This window comes from Somniosus microcephalus, chromosome 10 (genome assembly GCF_052327205.1).
Source record: "Somniosus microcephalus isolate GS21.2 chromosome 10, FLI_Smic_1.0, whole genome shotgun sequence".
NCBI classification, from domain to species: Eukaryota; Metazoa; Chordata; class Chondrichthyes; order Squaliformes; family Somniosidae; genus Somniosus; species Somniosus microcephalus.
The window spans coordinates 158,419,753-158,436,578 of record NC_140996.1 but is presented as its reverse complement, the minus strand read 5'-3'; the positions used below and the strand labels follow the sequence as shown (position 1 = coordinate 158,436,578).

The following is a 16,826-nucleotide window of genomic DNA, read 5'->3' as shown; positions in this document are numbered from 1 at the left end:
CTATTGCAAAGGTGTATGAAGAGTGTCTTGGTGATGGAATGGAAGTGGGGAAGGAAAATTAGTGAAGAATTGAACATCTGTGGCTCCATGCCACTGAAGTTGGCCTGATGCTTTTCTACATGTGATTCTAATTCCACTTTCCAAAATCCAACTTTCCTTCAGGAGTCCAGGGTGGCTGAGCATTAGCTTTTGGCAATTGTTCAACATTCTGGGAGGAAGTATTTTTCTCTCGTTCTTTTAATTCTGAGATCCAGATCCTTAGGATGGTCATCCATACTGCTTGACAAAATGATGTTTTACAACCTTTTGAAACTCAGAAATCTACTCACTGGAAACATGAATAAGGTTATCTACCTATAACCCACTACACCCACAATTTCTACCAAGACTGGCTGTATCCAACAATTATAAAACAAGAAAATGCAGCCAGAATGTTTCTTGCAGGTCTACTCAATTAGTTTGAGTGACCGATTAGAATTTAACTTAGCAAAAATGTTAGTGAGCCTGGGGTCTGGTCTGGAGTTCATGTATTTAACCTTGCACCTTAAATTATTCATACTTGATGAGTGTTGTACAAGGACAGACTCAATGAAGGCACTATTGTATCAGTCACTAACTTATCTTGAGATAACACCGAAGCTGGCAAACTCTGCTGTTTTGAGTGTGTAACCGTAATGTAGCAAGTTACTGCTGATAATGGTGTAACATGTTTAGCTTTTGCATCACTATCGACAGTAATTTCCTATATTTCCAACAGCAACTCTAGGACCAATATAAATGTCAGCAACAATACATTAATCACACATTATCACAAAAGAAACCAGGGCTAAAATCCTAATACAAAAACTCCAATACCATTTATAAAAAAAAAAAGTGTTCTAGAAATATTCAATAAAGTGTAATCCTATGCTTTGGGACATTTGTTTGTGTTGCTCCTCTGCAACTCACCTCATTATTTCTCCTATTGAGCCCAGAAGCTGCTTGAAGTGAACAAGCCAGGCTATTTTACAAGTGAGGTATATTTAATTCTGGATAGCAGTTTAAATACAGGCATGATATCATTTGGCAGCTTTTATTTTTGCCCTCTTGTATTACTTGAAGTCCAATGGGAGCTTAAGGCTACAACCTGATGTACAGCGACTTGGGAACTGAAGCTGTTCTGGCCACTCTCCAGTCTTTTACTGAATCAATATTAAAATTCATCATTTACCTTAACAGTTCCTCTGAAATCTATCCTGTACACCAGAGGGAAAAAAAACCTACATGCAATAAATAATCAGAAATATACAGAAAAAAATCAATGGAAACTATGCCCAGGTAGAGGTGGTGATGGAATGCAAGGAAACTGTAAATGGCCGCATCAGTGACTTGAAAGCTATTCAGGGTGGCAGCTGCAATGATAAACTGACCAGAAGGTTGGAACAGTTTAAATGTAAAGAGTTCCTGGTAAAGTTTCAGACTTTGGTCCACCACTTGAATTTTACATTTAGGTTTATCGAGCACTTAAATAGAACGCGCTTTCCCTTTTAGAAGGAATGAAAAAGATAGAAATAGCCATGAGTGAAGGGCATTTTTAATTTAGCTTTTTATGCTGCACCTTCTCTCAACAGCAGAGTATTGGAGTAGATAGCCTCCTTTTATGAAGAAAGAAGACTGAGTTGCATTCATGTTTCACTTCTCTCATCCCTCCAAAATAACCCTGTACTTAACATGGAGGGCTTAAATATTGAGGAAAGGCTCCATAGACCAGGCTTGTATTCCCTTGAGTATAGAGATTAAGGGGTGATCTAATTGAAATGTTTAAGATGATTAAAGGATTTGATAAGGTAGATAGAGAAACTATTTCCTCTGGTGGGGGTGTCCAGAACAAGGGCGTAACGTGAGTGATATCAGGAAACACTTCCTCACACACAGTACAGTAGTGGAAATCTGGAGCTTCCCCAAAAAGCTTTGCAGCCAGGTCAGTTGAAATTTTCAAAACTGAGATTGATAGAATTTTGTTAGATAAGGTATTAAGGGATATGGAATTAAGGGTGGGGGGGGGGGGGGGGTAAATGGAGTTAAGATATAGATCAGCCATGATCTAATTGCATGGCAGAACAGGCTTGAGGCGCTGAATGGCCAACTCCTGTTCCTAAGGGTTCAAAATGGCTGTCAATATGTATACACTTGCTGTTGTATAGAGTGGAGTTCAATATGTCATAAACATCCTTTTGAATATTGCCCATCTGCTCAGCAGAATTTGGCAGGTAGAATCATAGAATTAAACAGCACAAAAAAAAGCCATTTGGCCCATTCCGCCTGTACTGGATCTTTCAGAGCTATCCAATTAGCCCCCCCCCCCCCAATGCTTTACTCATATCCCTACAAATTTCTCCTTTTTCAAGTATATACCTAATTCCCTTTTGACAGTTACTATTGAATCTGCTTCCACCTAGCTTTCAGGCAGTACATCCCGGATCATAACAATTTGCTGTGTAAATTTTTTTATCTCTCATTTTCCCCACTGGATTTTTTGGCCATTATCTTTAATCTGTATCCTCTGGTTAGCAACCCTCCTGCTAATGGGAACAGTTTTTCCCTATCTACTCAATCAAAACCCCTCATCATTTTGAACACCTCTAGTAAATCTCCCCTTATCCTTCTCTGCTCCAAGAACATTCCCAGCTGTCTAGTCTCTCTACGTAACTGATGTCCCTCATCCCTGGTACCATTCTGGTCAGTCTCCTCTGCACCCTTTCCAAGGTAATTGATATTCTTTTGCTTGCATTTGCACTTTTACACTTCATAGTTTTAAAACCATAAGGGTCCATGATTCTGATCATGGGTCTGTCCTGCAATGCTAACTAATAATTGGCCTCTGCTCCTCTAGCTTAGAGAATAAAATCAATTAGGGTTCTTGCATCTGATCACCACCCAGTGAACTTCCACTCTGTCCCTTGCTTGAAATGTATGTGTAAGTTGTCTGATGAGGACTGGATGGGGCTCAGTTGTGATGCGCCAGTAGTCAAATAGCCAGCTGCCACTTGCTTTCGAGGCTTGCATGAATAATGGCCACAAGGGCAGGTACTGCAAGGTTCCCATGCAACTGTACTGTAGCAAGTAGTCTATGCTTTCTAGAGGAGAAGGAAGGAAAATAATAGTGGAAGGGAGGTGGAGGAAGAAATATGCAGACAAATTAGGGAAATTAGTAAAAAACATATAATAATCATGGGGGATTTCAACTACCCTGATATTAATTGGACAGAAGAGGTAGGTAAAGGGGATAATGGAATGGAGTTCCTACAATGTGTATAAGACTCCCTTCTAACCCAATATGTAAAAAGCCCAACAAGGGAGGATTTGCTATTGGATCTAGTAATGTGGAATGAACCAGAGCAGATAAGAGAAGCAAAAGTAGGGGAACATCTCGGCAATAGTGACCATAATATAATACGCTTTAAGATGATAATTGAGAAGGACATAAGTATGACGAAAACCAGGGTAATACATTGGAGAAAAGCTGATTTTGAGGGGCTGAGAATAGAACTTTGGAGGGGGGGTGGAAATGGGCAACAATATTGGCAAACAACGATGTAGAACAGCAATGGGAAACATTTAAAACGGTGTTCAACAGAGTGCATGAAAAAAATATTCCACTGAAAGGAAAGAACAAACTAAACAATAATAATACTCCATGGAGGAATAAAGCTGCAACCACTGCTGTTCACAATTTACATGAATGATTTAGACTTGGGGATCAAAAACTTAAATCTCAAATCATAATTTTAGCAATTCTTCCCAGGCAAAACACATTTAGAAAGCTGGATGTTGTCTTATGTGCAGTAATGTTGACAAAAGTAGTTCTGTTAAATTTTCTTTTGAAATTGAAGATTGAATTATTAAGTCTTAATTCATTTTTAAAAAATAAACCACATCTATTCCTTTTAACACATCAAATTGATCCGCTAGATTCCTATAAAACAGAAAATGTTGCAAATGTATAGGCATCTAAAGGAGAAAGAAGATTTGAGTGTAACCTTTCATCAAACAAATAACCTGAAGCATTAACCCTTCTTTCTCTTTCAGATGGTGAGCAATCTGCTATACATCTCCAGTGTTTTCTGTTTGTTTTTCAGATTTTAAGTATGTTATTTAGTTTTGTTGAATATCTGCTCTTGTCAACAGTTTAGTTTTTATGAAATTTGTTGCTTGTGTATATTTTCTAAAATAGCTGGAAAGTGCATTTCTAGCTGCTGTCATTTCTTGTTGCATTGTAAGGAATGTGGCTTAAAAACAGTGCGGACTGGGCACTTAATATTCAAGGGTACAAGGTGTTCAGAAAAGATGGCGAAGGAAAAAAGGGGGATGGGGGGGCAGTGCTGATTAAGGAAGACATTGTAGTGTTGGAAAGGGAGGATGTTCCTGAGGGAACAAGAATCCATTTGGTTAGAGTTGAGGAGCAAAAAGGGTATGATCACGCAATTGGGGGTATTCTATAGGCCTCCAAATAGTGAGAGGGAGGTAGAGGAGCAAGTCTGCAGGGAAATCGCAGAGATGTGCAAGAGCTGTAGAGTGGTGATATTGGGGGACTTTAATTACCCAAATATTGATTGGGATAATGCTAGGGTAAAGGGAAAGGAGGGGGAGGAATTTCTGAAATGTGTTCAGGAGAATTTCCTTTGACCAGTATGTTCTTAGCCCAACTAGGAAGGATGCATTGCTGGATCTGGTGCTGGGGAATGAGGTGGGCCAGGTTGACCAAGTGTCTGGGAGAACACTTGGGTACAAGTGATCGTTGTATCATAAGATTTAGATTAGCAATGGAGGAACAATCTAGAGTGGAACTTTTAAACTGGAATAGGGCTAACTTCAATGGGATGCAAAGGGATTTAGCCAGGGTAAAATGGAACCAAAGACTGATGGGGGGGGGAAAAACTGTTACAGAACAGTGGATGATCTTTAAGGAGGAAATGTTCCAAGTACAGGCTAGGTACATTCCAACAAAGGGGAACAGTAAGGGAGCCAAAGCAAGGGCTCCTTGGATGACGAGGGAGATAGAGAAGATGATGAAACAAAAAAAAGAGGGTGTATGATGCATGTCAGGTGAATTTATCGAGGGAGAACCAGATCAAATACAATAAGTTGAGAGGGGAAGCGAAGATGAAATTAAGATTGGCAAAGAGAGAATAGAGTAGAATGGCAGTTGACATAAAAGGGAACCCAAAAATCTTCTACCGGCATGTAAACAGTAAGAGGTGGGGTGGGGCCTATTAGCGACACAGAAGGTGATATATGCTTAGAGGCGCAGGGCAAGCCTAGAATACTCGATGAGTACTTTGTATCGGTGTTTACTAAGGAGGTGGATGCTGACAAAATATCAGCAGCAGTGGAAAAGGTAGAAGCAATGGAAGGACTTGCCATAATTTTTCAATATTCCCTAGATGCAGGGGAGGTGCCTGAGGATTGGAAAGTGGCAAATGTGACACCATTGTTCAAGAACGGGTGTAAGGACAATCCTAGTAACTACAGGCCGGTCAGTTTAACATCAGCGGTGGGTAAAGTTTTAGAAATTATAATCAAGGAAAAAATTAATGGGCACTTGGAGAGGTTTAAGCTAATTAAGGAGAGCCAACACAGATTTGTAAAAATCATGTTTGACTAATCTAACTACATTTTTTGATGAAGTAAAGGGGAGGATCGATGAAGGGAATGCAATGGATGTTGTCGACATGGATTTTAGGAAGGCGTTTGACAAAGTACCGCATAGAAGGCTGGTTAACAAAATTGAGGCTCGTGGAATAGGTGGGTCAGTGGCAGTTTGGATAAGGAATTGGCTTAAGGACAGAAAACAGTGAGTTGTGGTAAATGGTTGTTTTTCAGACTGGAGGATAGTAGACAGTGATGTTCCCCAAGGGTCGGTGCTGGGGCCACTGCTTTTTTTGATATATATAAATGACCTGGATATTGGAATACAAAGTAGAATTTCTAAATTTGCCAATGACCCCAAACTTGAGGGTGTGGCAAACAGTGAGGATGATACCAATCGACTGCAACAGGACATAAGCTAGCAGAATGGGCAGATAAGTGGCAGATGGAATTTAATAGAGAGAAGTGTGAGGTGATGCATTTTGGCTGAAGGAACAGGGAGAGACAATATGTACTTAATGGCACAGTTTTAAAGAGTGTGCAGGGACGGCGGCGGGACCTGGGAGTTGATGTGCCTAGGTCCCTGAAGGTGGCAGGACATATTGAGAGTGGTTAGCAAAGCATATGGGATCTTGGATTTCATAGAGGTATTGAGTACAAAAGTAGAGAAGTTATGCTGAACCTTTATAAAGTGCTGGTTAGGCTACAGCTGGAGTATTGTGTCCAGTTCTGGTCACCACACTTTAGGAAGGATGTGAAGGCCCTTGAGAGGATGCAGAGGAGATTTACCAGAATGGTTCTGGGGATGGGGGATCTTGGCTACAAGGACAAGTTGGAGAAGCTGGATTTGTTTTCATTAGAGAAAAGGAGGTTGAGGGGTGATTTGATAAGAGGTGTACAAGATTGACAGGTTTGAATAGGCTAGATGGGGAAAGACTGTTCCCACTAGTTGATGGTACAAGGACTAGGGGACACAGATTTAAGGTTTTGGGCAAGAGCTATAAGAGGAATGTGAGGAAAAACTTTTTTACACAGCGAGTGGTGAGGACCTGGAATTCGCTGCCGACAGACGTGGTGGAAACGGGGACACACAATGTTTTCAAGGGGAGACTGGATAGGCACTTGAGGGTAATAAACTTGCAGGGCTATGGGGATAGAGCGGGGGAATGGGACTGACTGGATTACTCTACAGAGAGCCAGCATGGACTCGATGGGCTGAATGGCGGCCTCCTGTGCCATTATGACTCTATGATGGCAAAGGTATTTAGTTGACACTATTTTTAAATTGTTTGGCTATGTAGATGCTGTAATTCCTATCTAGCACTCCAGTGACCAAGAAACACCTGTTACACTAGCTATGCATGGATTGGAGTTACATAGAAACATAGAAGATAGGAGCAGGAGTAGGCCATTCAGCCCCTCGAGCCTGTTCTGCCATTTAATGAGATCATGGCTGGTCATCCAAATTCAGTACCCTGTCCCTGCTTTCTCCCCATATCCCTTGATCCCTTTAGCATTAAATATATTCAAGAAGGAGTTAGATATATTTCTTAATCAGTTGACCTCAACTGCCTTCTGTGGTAGAGAATTCCACAGGTTCACCACTCTGGGTGAAGAAATTCCTCCTCATCTCAGTCCTAAATGGCTTACCCCTTATCCTTAGACTGTGACCCCTGGTTCTGGACTCCACCGCCATCAGGAACATCCTTCCTGCATCTAGTCTGTCTAGTCCTGTTAGAATTTTATAAGTTTCAATGAGATCCCCTCTCATTCTTCTAAACTCTAGCGCATATAAGCCTAATCAACTCAATCTCTCTTCATACATCATTCCTGCCATCCCTGGTATCAGTCTGGTGAATCTTCACTGCACTCCCTCCATGGCAAGAACATCCTTCCTCAGATAAGGTGACCAAAACTGCACACAATACTCAAGGTGTAGTCTCACCAAGGCCCTGTACAACTGCAGCAAGACATCCTTGCTCCTGTACGCGAATCCTTTCGCTATGAAGACCAGCATACCATTTGCCGCCTTAACCGCCTGCTGCACCTGCATGCTTACCTTCAGCGACTGGTGCACAAGGACACCCAGGTCTCGTTGCACTTCCCCTTTTCCCAATCTATTGCCGTTCAGATAATCTGTCTTCCTGTTTTTGCCACCAAAGTGGATAACCTCGCATTTATCCACATTTATACTGCATCTGCCCAATCACCCAACCTGTCCAAATCATACTGGAGTTTCTCTGCATCCTCCTCACAGCACACACGCGCAACCAGCTTTGTGTCATCTGCGAACTTGGAGATATTACATCTAGTTCCCTCATCTAGATCATTAATATATATTGTGAATAGTTGGGGTCCTAGCACCGACCCCTGCGGTACCCCACTAGTCACTGCCTACCACTTGGAAAAAGACCCATTTATTCCAACTCTTTGCTTCCTGTCTGCCAACCAGTTCTCTATCCAAGTCAGTACCTTACCCCCAATCCCATATGCCTTCACTTTGCACGCCAATCTCTTATGCGGGACCTTATCGAAAGCCTTCTGAAAGTCCAAATACACCTGATTCATCCAAAGAACACTGAGCTGAGCAGCAGATGGTCCAATGCATGTTTTACTTTCAAATTGGATTGTTTAAAAAAGAAAATAAAAAAATATGACAAATCATTTACAAGCTGTTAATTGTAGTTGATACTGTAAAACTAAACTTGCTTCAACTGTTCAGTTATATAACCCAGTTAGTAATGGATGCATTTACTGTAGACTTGTCCTAATAAAGCAAATAGGTACAGACGCAAAATGGAAGTAGAAGCAACTGATTTCTACAACCATAGATAGGTTCCCTATTGTATACTAGCAATAAGCAATACAATCACGGGGAAGTGGAGCTTTGAATGCCATGGAGTCGAGTATAACTTAAAGATAATGTAATATATAATCCGCAATGTCCATTTGTGGTTTAGCACCGTTGAGAGATGTATTTCATTCTCTTGTGTTTATACTATAACATACTTGTTGCTAAACTAATTTCCCCTTCAGATATTTTAATCTGATATTGGATGAATTCTAGTGATTATTTTTTTTTTTTGTTTGCACAGGTGAACATCATTCCAGTTATTGCAAAGGCAGACACCATCGCCAAAAATGAGCTTCATAAATTTAAAATCAAAATAATGGGCGAACTGGTTAGCAATGGGGTTCAGATCTATCAGTTTCCAATAGATGATGAAACTGTAGCAAAAATCAATTCGACCATGAACGTAAGTAATTTAATGCAAACTGTACAGTAGTATATAAAGCTGCATTGAATTAAAGTGAATCAGCCATTGAAGAAAATGCATAACTGTTCCAGTATTGGAATTTATAGTTGAGAGAAAAATCTTAATAATTTGACTAGATGGCACAAAAAATATCGACTCTTTCTCCCCTTGTCCAGTCTCTTCCCACCTACATTCGCGACTCTTCCGACGCCCTCCGCCACTTTAACAGTTTCCAGTTTCCTGGCCCCAACCGTCTCCTTTTCACTATGGACATCCAGTCCCTCTACACCTTCATCCCCCACCAGGACGGCCTTCGGGCGCTCCGTTTCTTCCTTGAACAGAGGCCCAACCAGTCCCCATCCACCCTCCTCCGCCTGGCTGAACTTGTTCTCACATTGAACAACTTCTCCTTTGACTCCACTCACTTCCTCCAAATTAAAGGTGTTGCTATGGGAACCCGCATGGGCCCTAGCTATGTCTGCCTGTTCATGGGATATGTGGAACACTTTGTTCCAGTCCTACTCGGGTCCCCTCCCTCACCTCTTTTTCCGGTACATCGATGACTGTATTGGTGCCGTTTCCTGCTCTCGCCCTGAACTAGATAAGTTCATTCACTTTACTTCCAATTTCCACCTTTCCCTCGCCTTCACATGGTCCATCTCCGACTCGTCCCTTCCTTGACTTCTCCGTCTCCATTTCTGGCGATTGGCTTTTGACAAACATTCACTACAAGCCCACCGACTCCCACAGCTACCTGGACTACACTTCCTCCCACCCCGCTTCCTGTAAGGACTCTATTCCATTCTCCCAGTTTCCCCGTCTCCGCCGCGTCTGTTCTGACGATGCCACCTTCCATACCAGTGCTTCCGACATGTCTTCCTTTTTCCTCAACCGAGGATTCCCCTCTACTGTGGTTGACACGGCCCTTGACCGTGTCCGTTCTATTTCCTGCACTTCTGCTCTCACCCCTTCCCCTCCCTCCCAGAACCACGATAGGGTTCCCCTTGTCCTCACCTTTCACCCCACCAGCCTCCACATTCAACGGATCATTTTCCACCACCTCCAACGTGATCCCCCCCACCAAATACATCTTCCCCTCACCTCCCCTTTCAGCATTCCGAAGGGACCGCTCCCTCCGCGACACCCTGGTCCACTCCATCACCCCCAACAGCCCTTCTCCTTCACCTGGCACCTTCCCGTGCAAGCGCAGGAGATGCAACACATGCCCTTTTACCTCCTCCTTTCCCACTGTCCAGGGCCCCAAACACCCCTTCCAGGTGAAACAGCGATTTACTTGTACTTCGTGCAATTTAATATACTGTATTCGCTGCTCACGATGCGGTCTCCTCTACATTGGGGAGACCAAATGCAGATTGGGCGACCGCTTTGCGGAACACCTCCGTTCAGTCTGTAAGGGTGACCCCCGAGCTTCTGGTCGCCTGTCACTTTAATTCTCCACTTCACTCCCACTCTGATCTCTCTCTCCTCGGCCTATTACATTGTTCCAATGAAGCTCAACGTAAGCTCGAGGAACAGCACCATATCTTTCGATTAGGCACTTTACAGCCTTCCGGACTCGCTATCGAGTTCAACAATTTCTGATAATCCCTGCCCCCATTTTTCATGCAGTATGATTTTGCCATTCCCATTTGCAATATTTTCACAGTATGTTCTTTCAATTCCTTCTTCCCCTCCTAACCCCCCCACCCCCTTGTCTCTGCACCTGCTTAATATCTGTTACATTTCCAGCTTTTTCCAGTTCTGATGAAGGGTCCCAGACCGGAAGCGTTAACTCTGTTTCTCCACGGATGCTGCCTGGCCTGCTGAGTATTTCCAGCATTTTCTGTTGTTGTTTCAAAAAATATCTAGCCACTTTCAGCACTGACTGACTGACTGATTTGGCTGCTTGAGTAAAATGTTCTCATCAAAGGAGCAGCATTTGTCAAATGGTAGCTTAAACACTTGAAAGTAACTTATATTTTAATATTTCTTTTAAACTCCAGCTATATGTTGCACATTTCTCCAAAATAAAATGTGTCTGGCCGGATGAGCCATCTAATTTTAAAAGGAATTGAGTGTGTTCCATGCTGAATCCAAATAGAGTATCACACCCTAGAATACTGTTTCTGTAGAGCTAGCTAGAATGCAATTTTGTTTTTATCTTGAAATTTAGGGCCATCTACCATTCGCTGTAATTGGAAGTACAGAGGAAGTGAAAGTTGGGAATAAAATGGTTAAAGCTCGGCAGTATCCTTGGGGAGTTGTACAAGGTAAGAACAGAAAAAAGTTGTAAATAATCAAAAATTTTGGCAAATACAACTTTGATGGGAGAAAGAAGAAAGCTAACTACCTCACCAGCTATTTAGCTTAACAGAACTACTTTATGAATTCTTAGTTTTTCCTCAATAATACTTTAAAAAATTTAGCAATTCACCCATTCTTCATGCCCAATCCCATTTTATTAAGAGTTGTAGGGAGGTAGAAAACTATCCAAATACAGTGAACTCTTTCTTATCCGGCACCTATGGGACCAGGATGGTGCCGGTTGATAAATTCTGGGTAACAGAGGTATACCTACCATGGTGCTGCTTTTCCACTCACCATCACCACTGACTAACTCGGCCACCGCGGGAGACTCGGACTCAGCAAAACAAGTGCTGGATGGATTTGGCAAGATTACCGGTTATTGAGGTGTTGTTTTGTATTGAAAGATATCTATTTTGCCAGTTATTAAAGTATTCCAGATGATAAAGTGCCGTTTAAACAAGATTTTACTGTAATCAGAATTTTTCCCCATTCATATTTTTTGTTTTCTAAATTTGCCCACTCTGGATAGATTTCTTCAGTGCTGTAAGCTGGTTTTTGGATTCCAGTATTTGGGAAGAACTAGTGATATGGATGTGACACCCAGAAGGATCTGTCTTATTTCAGAACAATTATTTTTGTGTTTTTATATAATAATTTTTAGCTATTCCAGTATTGCAACAGTGTTAAATTGCCTCTTGAGTGCACTCTTGGAATGAGCGAGCTGCTGTCTGTCTCTCTGTATTGAGGAATGCTGGGAATACACAATCATGTCGACTCTGTAGTCACTCACTCAGTGGTGGATGGCTTGCTTCTATTTATTTTTATTGCTTAAATGTTAGATGCAAAGTGGATCCTGATGACAGAAATAATCAATATTCATAACTGGGCTGTTATTTGCTTATGCTTAGCCTACAGTCCAAATCTGAATCATCTTGACTAGGTGGTGTTTGTTGAAGTTATTTAAATTTGTGGCCTGTCATTACAGGGAGGATTTCAAAGCGGGCTCTGAACAAGGCGCTCTGTTTTGCTTTGTCCTGTGTGTGAATTGCTTGAGTCAGGACTCTGAGACAGTCTTTGTGCATTGGAAATCTACTTTAATTCGCAATATTGACAATTGTGAAGATACCTTTTTTTAATTTTCCTTTTGTGCTAGCTTTAGCATCTGGGTTAATATTGTTTTCTTACAGTTTATGGGCCAGTGGCTGATGAGGTACTCCATGAGGGTTCAGTCCCATGTAAATTTTTTTATCATGAACACATGGTCTGAAGTTATTGAAGAGAACTGCAATGCCTTTAGAGCTTTTATTATTGTTGGAACAGACAGCAAGAGGAAGGAGGTGTTGGCTGAATAAATTAGGTCCATTTATTTGCATATAAAATTCAATTAGGGTTTCCTCAGGATTTCAGTTCTATTTCACATAAGAATTGTTAATGATTGTAGCTGAATCGATTTTCTTGATTGACTACTTTTATTTGATTTACTAGTTGACCTTTTTTAACTAAAAGTACAAATATTGTCAATGAGCGAAATAATTTTTACTGTCTCCAATTGATTTATTAAATATAGAAAAAATTTAGATTTAATTAATGATTACAAGGTTGCGATCATTCTTTGAGTTTAAGGAATGTTCTTCATTATTCTTTAGAGAGCTGAAACTAAAGTATAATCTTTGGTATGGCAATGATTTTTAAAACTTGAGTAATAAGTAAATTTTGTGTCCACAAATATTTTATTTTCAAGACTTACTTCAAATAAATCAAAATTAACACTGTTCAAATTTGTCTCAGTTGAAAATGAGAACCACAGTGACTTTGTGAAGCTGCGAGAGATGCTTGTTTGTGTGAACATGGAAGACTTGAGAGAACAGACCCACACACGGCATTATGAGCTGTATCGTCGCTGCAAATTAGAAGAGATGGGATTCAAAGACACAGACCCAAATAACAAGCCAGTCAGGTATAAATAGTACTGAACAAGTATAACGCGAAGCGAGCAATAACAATATTCTCTAACTGTGACCATGGTGCATTATTCTTGTCTTCTGCAGCCGTCATCACGGTTATTCACAACATACACCTCCCGTGTTGTCCAGCTCAGTGGGATTGCCTCCGCTTGATTCGACTCTTGGCTAGCTGATCATAACCAAAGCATCTCTAGCACTGGCTTTTCATCTCGTATCACACATCACCTCAAGAGTCACCCAAGGATCCACCTTTGGCCTCCTCCTCTTCCCCATCTTCATGCTGTCCCTTGGTGACGCCTTCTGCCGACAAGGGTCAGCTTCCACATGCGTATTGATGACACACAACTCTACCTCTCCACTGTGTCTGTGCTATTAAACTGCTTATCCTACATCCAGTCTTCGATGAGCTGAAATTTCCTCCAGCTAAACACTGTCAAGATCGAAGTTTATACTCCAGCACAAATTCTGTACCCTTGCTACCGACTCAAATTCCTTCCCTGGCCACTGTCTCGTGCTGAACCAAACTACTGACAATCATGATGCCCTGTTGAATCCAAAGTTGAATTTCTGGCCCCATTGCCTCTCTGTCACACTAACCACCTCTGTGACATTGTCTTGTCTTTGTCCCTACATCAGCCCAGCTGGCACTGAAATACTCATTCATGCCTTTGTCACCATCTGACTCTGTTACACGAGTGCTTTCTTGGACAGCCTCCTATCCTGTACCCACATAAACTTCAGCTCATCTATTCACACCAAATCCTGTTAACCACCACCACCCCCTGTCCTCGTTGACCTATATTTACTCCCGGTCCCTTTCTAATTTGTTGGCCTGGCTCATGTGATCCCAGGGATGCTGCTGAACCGCCTGTGTCCCTGGGATCTGTGGGTCTTTCTGCAGGCATACGCCTGCAGGCCCAGGACCCAAAGCTCCGAAGACACCAGGTACTTTCGGATTTTTTTTTCCGGGTTGGAGCCGTATTCTTCTGGTATGTCTGTAACCGCAAATTCAGGGCCAATGTCACAGCAGTGGTCCCATTACTGAACCTTGGGGAACTCCACTATATACCTCCCTCCAGTCTGAACAGCCGTTCACCACAACTCTGTTTTCTATCCCTCAACCAATTTTGTATCCATGCTGCTACTGCCCCTTTTATCCCATGGGCTTCAATTTTGCTAACAAGCCTCTTAAGTGGTACTTTATCAAGCGCCTTTTGAAAATCCATATACACATCAACTGCACTGCCCTTACCCACCCCCTCTGTTACCTCATCAAAAAACTCAATCAAGTTAGTAAACACGATTTTCCCTTAACAAATCTGTGCTGACTCTCCTTTATTAGTCCATGCTTGTCCAAGTGGCTGTTAATTTTTTCCCAGATTATTTTTTCTGAAAGCTTCCCCCACTGACATTAAACTGACTGGCCTGTAATTGCCAGGTTTATCCTTCTATCCTTTTTTTAACAAGGGTGTAACATTTGCAATCCTCCAGTTCTTTGGCACCATCCCTGTATCTAAGGAAGATTGTGGCCAGCACCTCTGCAATTTCTACCCCATCCAGACCGGATGACTTATCTACTTAATTTGCTGCCAGCCTTTCTAGTATCTATCTATTTATATCTCACCCAGTATACCGGCAACAACCTCGTTTACCATAGCTATGGCAAAGTCCTCTTGGTAAACACCGATGCAAAGTACTCATTTAGTACCTCCGCCATGCCGACTACCTCCACCAATAGATCTCCATTTTAGTCCCTAATCAGCCCCACCACTCCTCTGACAACTGTTTTACTGTTTGATATGCCTGTAGAAGACCTTTTGGATTCCTTTTTATGTTAACAGTCAACCTATTCTCGTACTGTCTCTTTGCCCCTCATTTCCTTTTTTACTTGTCCTGTGTACTTTTTATATTCAACCTGACTCTCCCTTGTATTATCAAGCTGACATCTGTCGTATGCCTCCTTTTTCTGCTTCTTCCTACTCTCAACTTCGTCATCCTGGCTTTGTTTGCCCTCCCTTTCCCCTTCAGTCTGATTTGGTTAAGGAGATATATACAGTTACATGCCCTGTTCAAACAGGTCCCAGATCCCCTGTAGAGGGCGCTGTGCCAAAATGTCTCTCTAATTACAGTATGTTCCAGTGCAAAATCCCATAGAAACTCTAAGTACACCTGTAATGAACGGCTAGTGCCGCTTTGTTCGCCACTGAGAGCAAAATCTGGCCATTACATTTACTTTTCTCCCCATAAAAATCAGCAGCTGAAGCATATCTGCTTAAATATATCCAGCTACTTTTAATAGTTATGCTTCATAACTTGCCTTATCATAGAAACATAAAGCTCTGTGTAGGAGAAGGAAGAGGAGGATTTTGGTGTATGCCATATATTGGAAAGCTTTCCTAATTATCAAATTTAAATCCATTCATCGTTTACCTACTTCACCAAATTAATGAACATTTCGTGTTTCAGTCTATGCAATTTCAAGCTACCAACAATCCATTTTCATTGAAACTTTTGACTGTTCAACATGCTATAATCCAGTTAAACAGGTTTGATGTTACTCAACCAGCAAATATACTTAACAGAAACTACATATTCAGTATAATGGTTGACTTTCATGCTTAAATAATGTACTCCTGCATTGAGATTGCTTTAATAGATAGTACTGTCATGTGGAGTATATTATCCTATACTGCACTAGCTGGCAGTTATGTGGGCACAAATTGGGGGTTAGGGTATGTGCATGTGTGTGTGTTTTTTTAACTGATCATTTTGTTTGTAACTAGAATTTATACAATTGTTTGTCTCCGAGTCTGTTAATTAACATCCTTAAGGCAGTGATTTTGAAACTGGTTTGTGTAGCAGATCCCTGGAAGTATTGACCCACTCCTGATACTAACTTCCAAAGGGCTGTCAGTTACCGAAAGAAAAACAATGCTATCATTGCAGAAAATGTTTTTTATTCATATGCCAACAACAGAAATAATGTTGCTGATCTTTTTAATAGTTAATTTATGATTTGACAACATTTGAACGGTAATTATTGTTATAAGTGACTTATGAATAATCTGTTAATGGAATGTTCTTGTTCTGTGAATTTTTAAATTTTCTTATTTTGTTTGGTCTTGATATAAGGGGATGACTGAAATACCTGAGTAGGTAATTCCGATTACAATCTGCACATTTGTATTAAAGTTATAACTTCGACAACTGTCTAGGGTTGTTTTTTAAACAATGGTTAATACTTTTTTCCAGCCTTCAAGAGACGTATGAAGCAAAGAGGAATGAGTTTCTTGGCGAGCTTCAGAGGAAAGAAGAGGAAATGAGACAAATGTTTGTGATGAGAGTCAAAGAAAAAGAGTCTCAGCTAAAAGAGGCAGAGAGGGAGGTACTGAAAGATTTGATTGCCTAAATACTTAAGCTTGCACAAAACTCTTAATTCTGCATTATACACATGCAGTGTGAAACCTAAGTAACAAAGCTAGTAGTTTAATTAAGTGGCAGTGAATAGTTAGCAGAACAGTTAAAAGGGACTTAGCAAGCACTGTGGAGTTTTGCAGTTGGTTCAGTTCTTGAAAAACCTGCATGACAAAACTGCCATTATCCACTTTAAGAACATAAGAAACAGGAGCAGGAGTAGGCCATTCGGCCCTTTGAGCCTGCTCGGCCATTC

General features: G+C 41.3%; 1 protein-coding gene across 3 annotated transcripts in view; it reads left to right on the top strand.

Moving 5' to 3' along the window:
* Positions 1-16,826, top strand: part of septin10 (septin 10) — an 82,356-nt gene that overhangs the window by 52,210 nt on the left and 13,320 nt on the right. For all 3 annotated transcript variants that reach the window (XM_085999032.1, XM_085999030.1, XM_085999031.1), the window contains exons 5-8: positions 8,724-8,885; positions 11,059-11,155; positions 12,981-13,149; positions 16,409-16,541. In XM_085999032.1, coding sequence (XP_085855158.1) covers positions 8,724-8,885; positions 11,059-11,155; positions 12,981-13,149; positions 16,409-16,541 — 561 coding nt within the window. The remainder of the gene's footprint in view (positions 1-8,723; positions 8,886-11,058; positions 11,156-12,980; positions 13,150-16,408; positions 16,542-16,826) is intronic.